Source organism: Psammomys obesus, unplaced genomic scaffold, assembly GCF_907164565.1.
Source record: "Psammomys obesus unplaced genomic scaffold, mPsaObe1.curated_primary_1811, whole genome shotgun sequence".
Classification (NCBI taxonomy): domain Eukaryota; kingdom Metazoa; phylum Chordata; class Mammalia; order Rodentia; family Muridae; genus Psammomys; species Psammomys obesus.
In genome coordinates this window covers 21,558,909-21,571,374 of record NW_026596101.1, presented here as the reverse complement: position 1 = coordinate 21,571,374, position 12,466 = coordinate 21,558,909, and the positions used below count along the sequence as shown (strand labels likewise).

The window sequence follows — 12,466 nt, the reverse complement described above, 5'->3', positions numbered from 1 at the left end:
TTTTGTTGCCGCCGCCTCTCCCCCACCGCCGTGCAATGGAAACAATAAAATAACCAAGGGAAAAGTCACCCCACGCTTTCCTCGGAGCAGTGGGCTCTCCCCACTGTGGCACCATAAGGAAGTTGAAGGCTGAGTGAGCAAAACATGTTTTCCTTCAGCAGGACGCCTGTTGGAACTGTGGGAATCAATTATTGGGACACAAAAATAAAACAAAACACAGTCGTAGTAAACACAACCTTCTGGCTGGGAGCAGGAAAACAGGCTGGGGTTGGGGTCACTGTGGACTCGTGGGCAAGTGTGCAGAGCAGGGGGAGGAGGCAGGAATCCTGGCTTGGGAAGATGCTGGGTGAGACACTTCTAGGGTAGTAGTTCTTACCCAACCTGCTGCTGTGACCCTTTAATACAGTTCCTCATGTTGTGGTGACCCGAAACCATAAAGTTATTTTTGTTGCTACCTCACAACTGTAATCTTGCTACGTTAACGAATCGTGATGTAAATTATCTGTAGGTTATCTGCTGTGCAGACCCCAAAAAGGTCAGCGACCCACAGGTTGACAACCACTGTTCTAGAACCTCAGTACAAATTCTCCTGTCCACCTCACAGTTAGGGACAAACATGCCATGTGGTCCACCATGTATATCTACCCATGCCCACACAAACGTGTGTGTGTGTGTGCGCACACACACACACACACACACACACACACACACACACACTAGCCAGCAAGTTAGAAAGAGTAGCATGTGGCTAAGACTTTTCCACCGGCTAATGGTTGAATCCTAAGTTACTGTGTGCTAAGCTCTGTTCCTAAGGACAATACTTAAGTACCAGGAAGTAGGCCACACTGTGGACTCATCATCTTTCCTTCTTCTTCATATGTGTGCAGTAGGTGGTAGAAATGCCTCTACAGACAAGAGGCTCCAGAAAAGGGAAAGATTGGCCTAAAACTCCTTGCTGGTGGGTGGTGGGGCTGTGGCTCAGACCCCAGTGCCCTCAAGTTACCCCAGTGTTGCCTGAAACTCACACTGTGTGAATCTTCCATGGGTTTTTTAATTCGGCTCCTGGTAGAGTCCACAAGGACAGTGCCCTGCCCACACTCTTCAGGCAGAGTTCCCACAAACACAGAGTGATGACTGGACCAGTGCCTGGAGCTTTAATGATGTCTCCAGGCGGGGCCCAGTTCATTTCTCTAAGTGTACTTTTTGTGGGAGGGGAGCACAGCAATTAATGACACCCATGACGGGGGTTACATTTGCTTCTGCTCTCCTCCATGTAGATGCACACTGCTGCACGCAGTTATTAAGCTAATGAAGAAGGTTTCTCTAGAGCTGTTTCCCTCACCGTTGGGTCTGGCCAGCAGAGAAAGCCCACAAATGTGGTGCATAAATCTGGGCTGGCCACTGGCTCATCAAAGTGGTCCCTTTTGGACCACTACATTTCTGGTACATTGGAGAAGGTGACATTATCACTTCTTTGTTGCAAACCCAGCCTTTCAGGGAATAGTTGGCCCCATGAAGACATGAGTTCCCTGTTCCTGGGAGGCTTCAGTGCTGGTGGCCATGAACAGCTGTTCGGCACGCCCTCTGCCCCAGCAATCTGCTTGCTATGCATGCAGGGTATACCTGGACCCTATCTCTAGACACAACTACACAGTTAGCCAGTTATTGTTCAGTGGCTTTTCATTCGGTGGACAGTTGGAATTTCAGGAGTACCCCTTGGGTCCTGGGACTTTAGTGAACCCCATTGCTTCCCAGAATGAATATTCTCATTCTAGCCCAGGGACTCCTGCTTGGTGTAGTCTTGGAGTTTGTAGTTTAACCTGCCCATTGTTGTGTGACAAAACTTTTCCCGGGGAGACACAACACACATGTCTACTCACCCCAGACAGGGAATCCACAACACACCAAAGGGAATCCACAACACTGCCAAAGTCCAATTTGGTTAACAAGTGCATTTGACTTTCAGGAATTTGGGTGAAGGATTACTCATAGGACCAGAAATGGCTCAAAGCCTATGCTGGCATAGGTGACAGCACAACAAAACTGGGAACTTAGAGCATACCACACAGCCTACAGGAAGCTCAACAGGTTAGAGAGTGTCCTTTCCAGGTGCTTCAGTTGGTCTAAACTTCTTCCAGGTGGCTGAGCTGGTTTCTGCTTCTCCGGGGCTGCTGACCTCATCTCAAGAGTCATTTTTGAACCTTTGCTTATCTGAGAGTCTTCTTTGCAACTTGGCTCAGTGAGTCTGTGAGGGACTCTCAGGTTTTATTGCTTACTCTGGTACAGAGGGCCCTAGTGGATCTATTCAGTTTCAGGGACTTTCTGAAACTATTTTGAGTTCTTTAACTTCCTACTTAAGGGGCTTCCCTGAAGGATGGATTGTATCTATCTCTAAGGAAACTGTTACATGACACCCAGAAAACTCTTCAAATAGGAAGGGTGGATTCCTACACCACCCTAAGAGAGGGGGCCATGGCAGTGACCTTGTCAACCCTCATAAAGCAAATCACCCTGTTCCTTTCTGCTGGCTTGGTGGGAGGGTGAAGACAAAGATGGGTACTGGTTTTCTTCTTTGAGTCTCACAACATCCCTCTAAGCATAGTTATTGGGGACCACACTTGCTATGATTTGGGCCTAGATGCCCATGTGTTGAAGGCTTGGTGTCCAGCTTAGTCTATGGGGAGACGGTGGGACCTCTTAAGAGGTGAGATCTAGCAGTAGGTCTTCCTGTCATTGAGGGCATGCCCCTGTGGCTATAGAACCCTAGCCTGGGCTCTTCATTTCTTTCCCTTGCTGGCCTAAAGGTGAGTAGGTTTTGCTCTCCCACACACTCCTGCCATAGTTGTCGATGGGGCCAACAGATTGGGGACCTGAACCACCAAACTGCTCTTCCCAGTCACCATCCTCCTTTCTCAGTTGATTACCAGGGACTTCCAGAATGGTAGAAAGCTGACCAACATAGGTCAATGGCTGCCTTACAGAGCACAGTGTTGAGGTTTTGTTTTCCTGTCCCCACTATCTCCTCTTGAGAGCATGGCCTCCAGAGAAAAGTCACCAGCCCCTTCTGCAAGTAGAATCCCAAGATCAGATGTGTGGCTATCCTTTTTCCAGCTTTGCCAGATGCCACCACGGACACGTCTACATGCTAGGCTCTGGCCTTGGCGGTAGAGATGGCAGCAAGGAATCCTCAGCCCTGTCTGCTAGGGCTAGCATTCTGCTGGGGAGACAGGCGCAGTATGGTCTTGCTGTACTCCCTCCCCAAAGCCTCCTTCTCATAGTTCCAGTCTGTGTGAATCAACCACAGTTCAAAACTGAGAGATGGAAAATTCCAGACATGAGCAGTTCTTAAGTAAAGTAAGTAAATACAATGTATTGTGGTTCATTGTCATAATTGTTCTGCTAAATAAAATTAGTTGTGGTTACTACTCAGTGTGTGTGTGTGTGTGTGTGTGTGTGTCTGTGTGTGTGTACACGCACATGCTCACACACTCATAATTTGTAGATTTACCTTTATTACAGAAATGTAAATGTAGGAAGAACCATTTAGTATTATGAAGTTTGACACTCTCTGTGAAAGATCTTGGAACCCAAGCTCATGAGCAAAGGGGAGTTACTGTTCACAGGTGAGTAAAGGGATGTGGTGCTTTCAAAAGGGGTACAAGGAAGGAGGAGACACGAGGTAATGAATAAGACAGAGTTGGAAGATGTCAAGGAAACATCAGGGAGGAGGTGATACTGGGCCTGGCATGTAAAGGGAGCCATCCTAACCATGTGAAAATTCAGGAAAAACTACCAAGGGGTGGGAACAGCAGGTATGAGGCGCTAGGGATGAAAGAGCCCAGCAGGATTGGAAATAGAGGAGGCTGACATGGCTCAAGCCCAGGGAGGAAGCTGGGTAGGAAGCAGATACGATGGGTCGGAGTGTAGGGTCTTAGAGTCTGGTGCTCAGGAGCCATTAATCCCAAAGCAACCCTTCAGCTCTTGCCTTGTGGGGAGTCAGTGCCTGGAGCCATGATCATGGTGTCCTTACTGTGGCCCCTGGACTTTGAAAGGCAATGAGTTCTGACAGGCTGGTCCAGGCAGGGTAAAGGCTGGGCTCCGAGTAGTGTCCTGTTAGGGTCACAGGGTCTCCAGTGACTCCCACAACATGTGGTTTGTCTTAAATTTTTCCAGGATTCAAATTCTGGGCAAACTTCCAAAAAAAATTACCTTTCGGGGTCCCTAGTCTCTGACTCTGGGTTACCAGTACCCATAGAGAGCTAGCTTGCCTGTCTGCCTACTTTTCTTTCTGCCTTCCTTCCTTCTTCCCCCTCCCTTCCTTCTTTCCTTTCTTCCTTCCTTTTTCCTTCCTCCTTCCTCTCTTCCTTCCTCTCTTCGTCCTTCCCTCACCTCTGCCTCTCTTATTCCCCATTTCTAACCTTCCCTTCCCCTCTCTCCCTTCTACCCATTTGTTGGGAATTGAACCCAAAACTCACTAACTCAGGCCAAGTGTGTCAAGTGCTCTGCCCCTTAGCCATCGCCCAACCCTAATGCAAATTAGAACTGATATTTTTCTGCTCCAGCCCTGGGTCTTTCCTTAGCTCCCAGAGGAAAACCCAGAGCCCTCCCTCGTCTCACTCCATTTCTCCCTCTCCCTGCACCTTGTTGTCCCTTAGAGAGTGCAGGCCCTTCCCCACATGGTGGTTACACATCTTCACTGTCCCTTCTCCTAGTGTAATCTTGTGGGTTCCCTTTACCCACATCTGATGAGGCTTTGACATCTCCCATCACTGAGACCTAGCATCCTCTGATATCCTTAGAGGTCCTAGGTGCAGCAAACTCCTGCCCTCCAGGCCTCCCCCCCAGGACAGTGCTTATCACAGTGAGAGGAGGGAGAAGCAGGAGGCGGTTAGAATCAGCATTCATCAATGATAACTACATGTGTGGCCTCCATCCACACTCCCAGCAGCCCCTGGAGGTGGCCACTCTTCCATAGCAAGAGAAACTGAATTCTGAGAAACCTAAGCCACTCGCTACAGGTACATAGCAAACAATGGGACAACAACAGCCCATAGCTGTCTCCTGTGGCCCTCGGTTAGCATATGGCCTGGCCTGAGCTTGTGTTGTCCAAAGGGTTTAAACTCCCAGCTCTGCTTTGCCCTAAGAATGGCGGTGAGACTGGAGAGCTGTTGCTGTGGCCAACTCCCAGTCACCTGTTTGAAGCTATACCCAGAGCCATTAGTAAGAAGCAGCGCCAAGCCAGGCCTGCCCTGGGAAGGGTTAATGTGGCCTCTTTGTCCCACTGTTGCCATGGGGACAGTTCCTGTCCTCCAGGAAGCAGGGAGAGCAGTTTCCTGTTTTGAAGAAGGCTTGAGTGCTGTTTTCCTCCAATAGGCCTGCCCAGAGAGGGACAGGAAGCCTAGGGCCTGGCTGCCCCTGCTGTGGGTGTATGGTGGAGTCATGCCCAAGTCTGGCCAGCCAGGAGGGGCGGTGTGTGGACATGGAACCTCGGGAAAAAGCCAACGTGGCCAGCACCAGTGCAAGGAAAAAAAAAAAAGCCTGGCCGGAAGGGGGTGGCCACTTCCTCCACAGACCTTGAATCCCACCCAGTGATAAAAACTCCAAGCTGGACCTGCCCAGCCCCCAACCCCCTCCTGCCCAGAGCTCCGCCTTGCCCTGGAGATCAAGTAGAGGGCCTAGTAGACAAATGCTGAGTCCCCTGCCTGCCCCTCAGGCCCAAATGTACCTCATCTACACACTCGATACTTCAGCTAAGGGACCCCACTTCCTATCCCGACCCTCTCTGGCAGCCTTTCCTTGCTCTGTAAGAGATCAAAGCCCCACCTCACCCCTCAAGCCTTTCCAGGATGCATTTGAACTGCCATAACTATAAGGCAGGACTTCTAGAGTTCAGGCCTAGCAGTTGCATGGCCCCCTTGTTTTAATCTCTTGGGGTCACTCCACCTCCAGGCATGTCCCTTCCTGGCCACACCAGCACCTCTCAGCATTTTACTACTTAAGTCTGGCCACGTCACTCCCTCTCCGCCCATACTCTAGGGCGTACTCCCCATCACTTGTAGAATAAAATCCCATCTGTCTTGTCGCTGGAGCACTTCCATGGTGCACATCTCATGTTGTGGCTACCACACACCCCTCACTAGGCCTTCCGGCCTTCCACTTCCACCTCCTAGGTGTTGGCTCCAGCTGGGGCTGTGACATGAAATGGCCACCCTACTCTGCCTCCTAGGAAATGCCATGTGATGTTTAAGCCCAGCCTAATGCTTCCCCCTTGCTAGCCCCTGAAGCTCCATTCAGTCCCAGCTTTCAGCCCAACCCCCGCCCCCCCCAGTCTCAAGTAGCTGGCTCCAGGCCAAGCTGAGCATACCTTGAGCAACCCAGAGCCTGACAGAGAAGGGAGAAGGTGCGACACTCACCTACTGTTTCCTCGAGAGAGCTTTGTTGTTCCATTGTACAGAGGAGAAACCTGAGGGTAGAGAGGCAAAGTGACTTGCCCAGGATGACAGAGCCTGTGGCTGGCAGAGAGGCAGGGAGAAAGGCTGGGGGTGGGGGTGGGGCTGGAGGACTCCCCAAGTCTTCTGTTCTTCTCTGGGCCTCGTTCAGCAAGGTGTGAGAGGATATCCCTGCTGAAACTTCTGGTACCCCCCACCAGTATCTGCAGCAACAGAGGGAAGGCTAGCCCTGCTAAAACTCTGTCCCTGCTGGCAGGCATCTGGCTTACATTTGTCTTTTTCTAGAGCCGGGAAGGCCGATTATGCCACAGCCTGAGAAACAGCAGTTAGAGCAGTGGGTCTTAACCGTCCTAATGCTGCGACCTCATGCTGTGGTGACTCCCCCAGCCATAAAATTATTTCATTACTACTTCATAACTGTAATTTTGTTACTATTATAAACCATAATGCAAATATCGGATACGCAGGATATCGGATATGTGGCCCCTGTGAAAGGAGCTTTGGACCCGCAAAGGGGCAATGACCCATGTAAAGAACCACTGAATTAGGCTGTGGGGCAGAGGAATTTCTATTTCATAGATACCTTTGTCTCTGGTGACAAAAGGCATACCTCCTAGAAAACTGGAAGCATGGGGGACCCTGCCATAGAACTGGGAGGCAGAAGAGGCTAGCAGTTGGAGGCCCTCAGGGAAGGGCCTCTGCCTTGGCAGGAAATGAAGTTGATTGTCACCTCTTCTCAGTGGGAACAGGAAGCAGAGCCCAGGCCAGAGCCCATGTCTCCCGTTGGGCTCCCATCATGCCCTCTACCTCCACCCCCAACTTGACCTATTCTAGTATACAGAAGGTGCTCAATAAGTGCTCTTTTCTGTTCCCTGAGTGTTATGATTGCCATTTGTGTTTCCCAGTTCCTTCTTGTCTGTAAGCATTTATTATAGACATTGACATGACCATAGTCATTTATTGGGCACTGGGTAAATGTGGTTCAGTGTCACAATCTGGAGTTAGAAAGCAAGCCCCAGAACCAAGTTCCAAAGTTACCCACTTATTATGTGTTTCTTGGCCTCTGTGCTGTGATGGCCTCCTGTGTAACAGAAGGTACTGACAGTGCCTTCCTTTTGGGGTCGTTTAAAGGTCTGTGTAAGTCAGTATGAGCCAAATGTTTACTGGGATACACAAAGCAAGTACTCAGCAAATACTAGCCATTATGATTTTCACACAGAAAAACTGAGGCTCAGTAAGTGGCCCAGGGGTCACTTGAAAGGTTCCATTGCCTGTCTGGGAGGCTTGGTGACAGGTACTCTCCTTTGTATGTATGGAAAGCCTGGGTGCTTGCTTATCTGCGGAGAATGGCCCCATGTGCCTTTGGGCTGACTTGGCATTGTGGGGGCAGCAGGTGGTGGCTTTGGTAGCTGGATTTTAGAGCTTTGGGTCTAGGTTGCCATTAACATTGTTTTGTGCAGAGATGCTATGAGCTTCAGATTGTCCAAAGATATTTTTAAAAAATGAAGATACTTGCTATGTGGAGAATGGTGTGAGACAGGGATGAAGGAGGGAGTCGTTGATGGGGAGAAGGAGAGTTCTTGGGACATTGAAGGATCCAGTGAGGAAGATTGGATTAGAAGCCCAGGGAGCTATTATGGCTACTGTGGAGGTGGGCTTCTCTGTTTTGATTAGTGTTGTGTCAGTGGGCATCTGCTGCCCCAGTTCCCCCCGAGAGCTCTGGTGGGCATGGAATGCCTATAGCCTGCCCCAAGGCCTGGCTGGATAGGCAGTCAGGTATGTTTTATAGAAGGCCAGGAGGGTGAGAGGGAAGGTAGGCTTAGGATTCTGGCTCTGATTCTGTCAAGGTGACTTGAATGAAGCGGGCAGAAATCGAGCGGCAGGCACAAGCCTGGGAGCTACACTACCTTCGATCCAGGCCTACCCTGCTCTGCATCCTGGCCTCTCTGTCTGCGGCTTCCTCAGCTGCACAGTGGTGAGAGCTACGGCTAGCCCCCCGTTGTGCTGCCACGAGAAGGAGGCAGGGCGTGGAGGGCTGAGCACAGGGCCACGCGCATATGTTACCACTGCCACGGCCTTCTCACCCGGAAGGCAAACTAGGCATCCCTCCCAGTTACTTCTGCACCCCATTCTCTCAGCCCAGAGCTTACACCTGGCTGTTACCGAAATGCTGCAGCGGGCATAGAGATTGCTCCTTTGGCACCCCTGGTGATATGACACTCCTGCAGAGGTGGGATGGTTTGTCCCTAGAAGGTTCAGAAAAGAAGAGCAAGAGGGGAGGAAAGAGAAACAGAAAGAGGGAGCAGAAAGAGAGGTCTGCAGAAGAGACTGAGCACCCTGCCTCAGTGGGCCTCTGCCTTCAAGGTATCCCTAGTGCCTTGCAGAGCTCCTCTAGAGAAGTAGGGACAGGCTCGTGCCCTCACAAGACACCTCAGGAGTAGCAGTCAATGATGGATAGGATTTAAGAACTGCCTGGGGAAAAAAAAAAAGAACTGTCTGGAAGCTGGGCGCTAGTGGTGCAAGTCTTTAATCTCTCACTTGGGAGACAGAGACAGGTGGCTGTCTGAGTTTGAGGTCAGCCTGGTATACAGAGTAAACTACAGAACAGCCAGGGCTTCACAGAGAAAGCCTGTCTTGAAAAACAAAACAAAAAATAGACAAACAAAAAGCCACAGTTTTCCATCTGTAAAATGGCGACACAGTCATTGTAGGATTCTTAGCAAGAATGCAATCCTTAAGGCTCCAACAGCAACCATGATGGTCAGCACCCTGGAGGGTTGCAAAGGCTTTGGGATCTATTTTCTCTCGTCAGGAAAACCAAAGGAGTTCAAGTCTTAGCCTATTGCTCCACAGTCACCACCCACTGGCTTCGGCTGAACCAGTTGAATCCTGTGAGGTTTTCCCAACTAGCCTTAGGGCTGTGTTCACAAATCCCACATGCAACAGTGTTCGGTCGGACTTAGCAGAGCATCCGGTTATTTCCTGCCCCTACCCTGAACCCCACAAACCCCAGAGCAAAAGTAACACTGGCAGTAGCTGAGCACGGGCTTACCTCCCTAATTCTGCTGAGACTGTGTTATTAGGATTTCACTGCTTATTCTAAAGAACAAGTTAATTTTCCCTTTTCGCATCAAATATGGAAAGGAATTACCCACTCACTGAGCTTCACACCTTTGCCCTCTACCACCAACTCCGTAGCCGTCAACTTGATTACTTCCATCCTTCTCCATCTATCACCTACACCATCTCCATCCCTCCACCAATTCCATCATCCCTGCCACTTCTGTTACTGCCATTGACCTCTCCGTTTTCAGCTCCCACATCTTCATGGCCTCCATCACCTTGACTACCTCCACCATCTGCATCAAGCCCATCACCCATACTGTCTCCATCACCTCGATAAAACCCACCAATTCTACCATATATACCCTCTCCATCATCCCAGCCAGCTTTACCACCCACCATTTTGTCATCCCCACCATCTCTATCACTTTAACTACTTCCACCATCTCTGTCCTTGTCTACCATGTGGTCAGTCCCTACCACTGGTATCAAAACTTGATACCATCAAGGCTCCATCAAACCTACCAAGAACTCTTAGTAACAAATCCAGCAAGACATTTTCTTTGTTTTCTTTTTTCAAATTAATCTGTTGATTGTTAGCATGTGTGTGTGTTTGGGGTGGGGGGGGAAGGCATACAAAACGAGCTATGGTGCACTTGTGGAGGCCGGAAGACAAACTTGTGGAATCCACCCTATCCTCCTGCCTCTAGGTGGATTTCAGGGATTGAACTCAGATTACCAGGCTTACACAGAAAGCTCTTTCCTCATCTGGCTGACCCCAGCCATAAAAAAAAAAAATTCTATTCCAGACTCGCACGTATTTCTCCACAAAGGGCTGTAGGTTTAGGAGTCTGATGGTGGCTCCGAGATGGAAAGGTCATTTGAAAGATTCAAATTCAGTTCTTAACTGTGCAGTCGGGAAACCCCAGGCTCACTCTAGGCCAAGCCTACACTCTCACTGGTCCTCCTCCAACAAGTCATGCCTGTTCATGCCTCCAAGTCTACTCAAGTTATCTCCTTCACCTCTTGGTTGGTTGACCCCTCTCCCTGGTGGCAGGACTGTGTGTGTAGGTAGACAGAGCTCCCTGAGGGAAAAGGCATCTGTGTGGTCATCAACAGGCAGTATTGGGGAAATACTGGGCCAAGAACAGTGTGAGTCAAGCCTCCTCAGCGACCAGATGTCCCTTTCCAACCACCTCCAAGAGGTGACGGCTGATTAGACAGCCATCCATACTCTGCGCCAGTGGTTCTGGCTTTGGCTTTCCCAGAAGTGATGGCAGTTGCTCTGGTTCTGTGAGTCTGATGAGGGCCCGGAAATGCACGTTTCACACACTCTCCCTGAGTTCTGGTGATGGAGATCCTCAGCTGGTTTTCCTCACAGCCGGTGTGCTTTGCTATGGTGTCTGTTAAGTTTAATTTGTCTTCTGTCCCCAACGACCTCCTCATCTGAGCTCCGTGAGGACAAGAACTTGTAGCCATCCAGATATCCCGTGGTCAGCACAGAGCCTAGCCCAGACTGAATGAACATTCAAATCTGAAAATAAAGGGATAGATGGTCTCTGTCCCTAAGCCTTGTACAGCTCCTTAGGTCTCCTTGATCATAGTCCCGGCCCCTTTAAGTGTGCGCGGGGACGCCGGGACCCTCGGTCTCTGACAGCACAAAAAAAAAAAAAAAAAAAAAAAAAAAAAAAAAAAAGCCCTCCTCTCGGGAGCGGGAGGAAACATCTAGGAGGGGGCGGAGGCGCGGCCGGAGCCTGGAGCCCCGAGCTTGAGCGGACGCCCCGCCCCGCCCGAGCCCCGCGCCCAGCGCCCCTCGCCTTGCCGCGGAGTGCTGCGCCCGGGGCGGGCCGGGCCGGGCGGGCGCGGGCGCGGTATACTGGGCGGCAGTGGGACTCCTCCGACAGACGGACCTGCACGGCACGCGGCGACCAGCCTCGGGCTCCACGGTGGAAGATGCACAGAGCAGGTAAGAGCCCGCGCTGCCTTCCGCGCACCGGGGGCAGGCGCTGCAAAGTGGAGCCTGCGGGACCCGGGATCCCCTCTCCAGCAGCCCGAGAGTTCGGGGTTCTGTCCCACGCACCCCGCCGTTGTTCCCGAGGAAGGGTCCCCTTAGAAGCCGTGAAGGACACCCCTCCCTCCAAATCGACCTAGTCGTGACCCCTCCAGTTCTTCCCCTCTGTCCTCTGGGTCCCAGCAGGTCCTCGTTAGCCCGTTGGTGGCCGCGCCTGGCCCCGGGGCGGATCCGCTAAGGTCCCCCGACGCCAGAGTATGTTCTGGCACTCTAGGACCCGACACACCCCGCTCTGCCATCAGATGCCGGGAGCCCCTTGGTTGAGCTAGGAAGCCTGAGCTGTTCCTCTAGGCGCACCCCTCTTAAAACCCCCCCTGCTCAGCCCCACTACGGGCCCGAGGCCGGGATCTAGAGCTTACTCCTTTCCCAGGCGCAACAGCGTCCCCCCCCCCCCCCCCCCTTGCCTCCCAGTCTGTGAATCAGACTTCACCGGATCAGGGATTCCGGGAAACACAAAAGTGTTCTCAAAGAAATTTAGCGATCTCTGCTGACCATTTAGCAGATTGAGAGAGTGAGCCCCAGTCGGATGGGCGGGCGGTGCCTGGAATCTGGGTTCCCAACTGCTGTGCTCAGGAAAGCCAGAAAGTTCTCAGAGATGGGCATCTGCTGGCAAGTAATCCTAGCTAAGAAGACCCACCTGCTCCTGCTAAGAGCAGTCCCGCCCTGCTTTCTTTCACTGCTATCACTGGGCAGAAGGGGAGCCCCCTTCCTCACCAAGCACCCTGTCCAATGCCACACTCCCAACACACATCCCCAAAGAAACAGGAAGCCACCATTTTGCCTGTCTTGGAACCATATCCTGCTGCTGCTAGTGGTGGTGGTGGTGGTGGGCTGGGGTGTGTGTGTGTGTGTGTGTGTGTGTGTGTGTGTGTGTGTGTGTGTG

The 12,466-nt window shown here is 51.3% G+C and overlaps 1 protein-coding gene across 3 annotated transcripts in view; it reads left to right on the top strand.

Moving 5' to 3' along the window:
- Positions 1-12,466, top strand: part of Fgd5 (FYVE, RhoGEF and PH domain containing 5) — a 164,012-nt gene that overhangs the window by 52,366 nt on the left and 99,180 nt on the right. For 2 of the 3 annotated variants that reach the window (XM_055628546.1, XM_055628545.1), the window contains exon 1: positions 11,342-11,478. The exons of the other annotated variant lie outside the window; for it this stretch is intronic. In XM_055628546.1, the coding sequence (XP_055484521.1) occupies positions 11,466-11,478 (13 nt within the window). In that variant the 5' untranslated portion in view covers positions 11,342-11,465. Of the gene's footprint in view, positions 1-11,341; positions 11,479-12,466 lie in introns of those variants that run through there. 3 annotated transcript variants of the gene reach the window in all.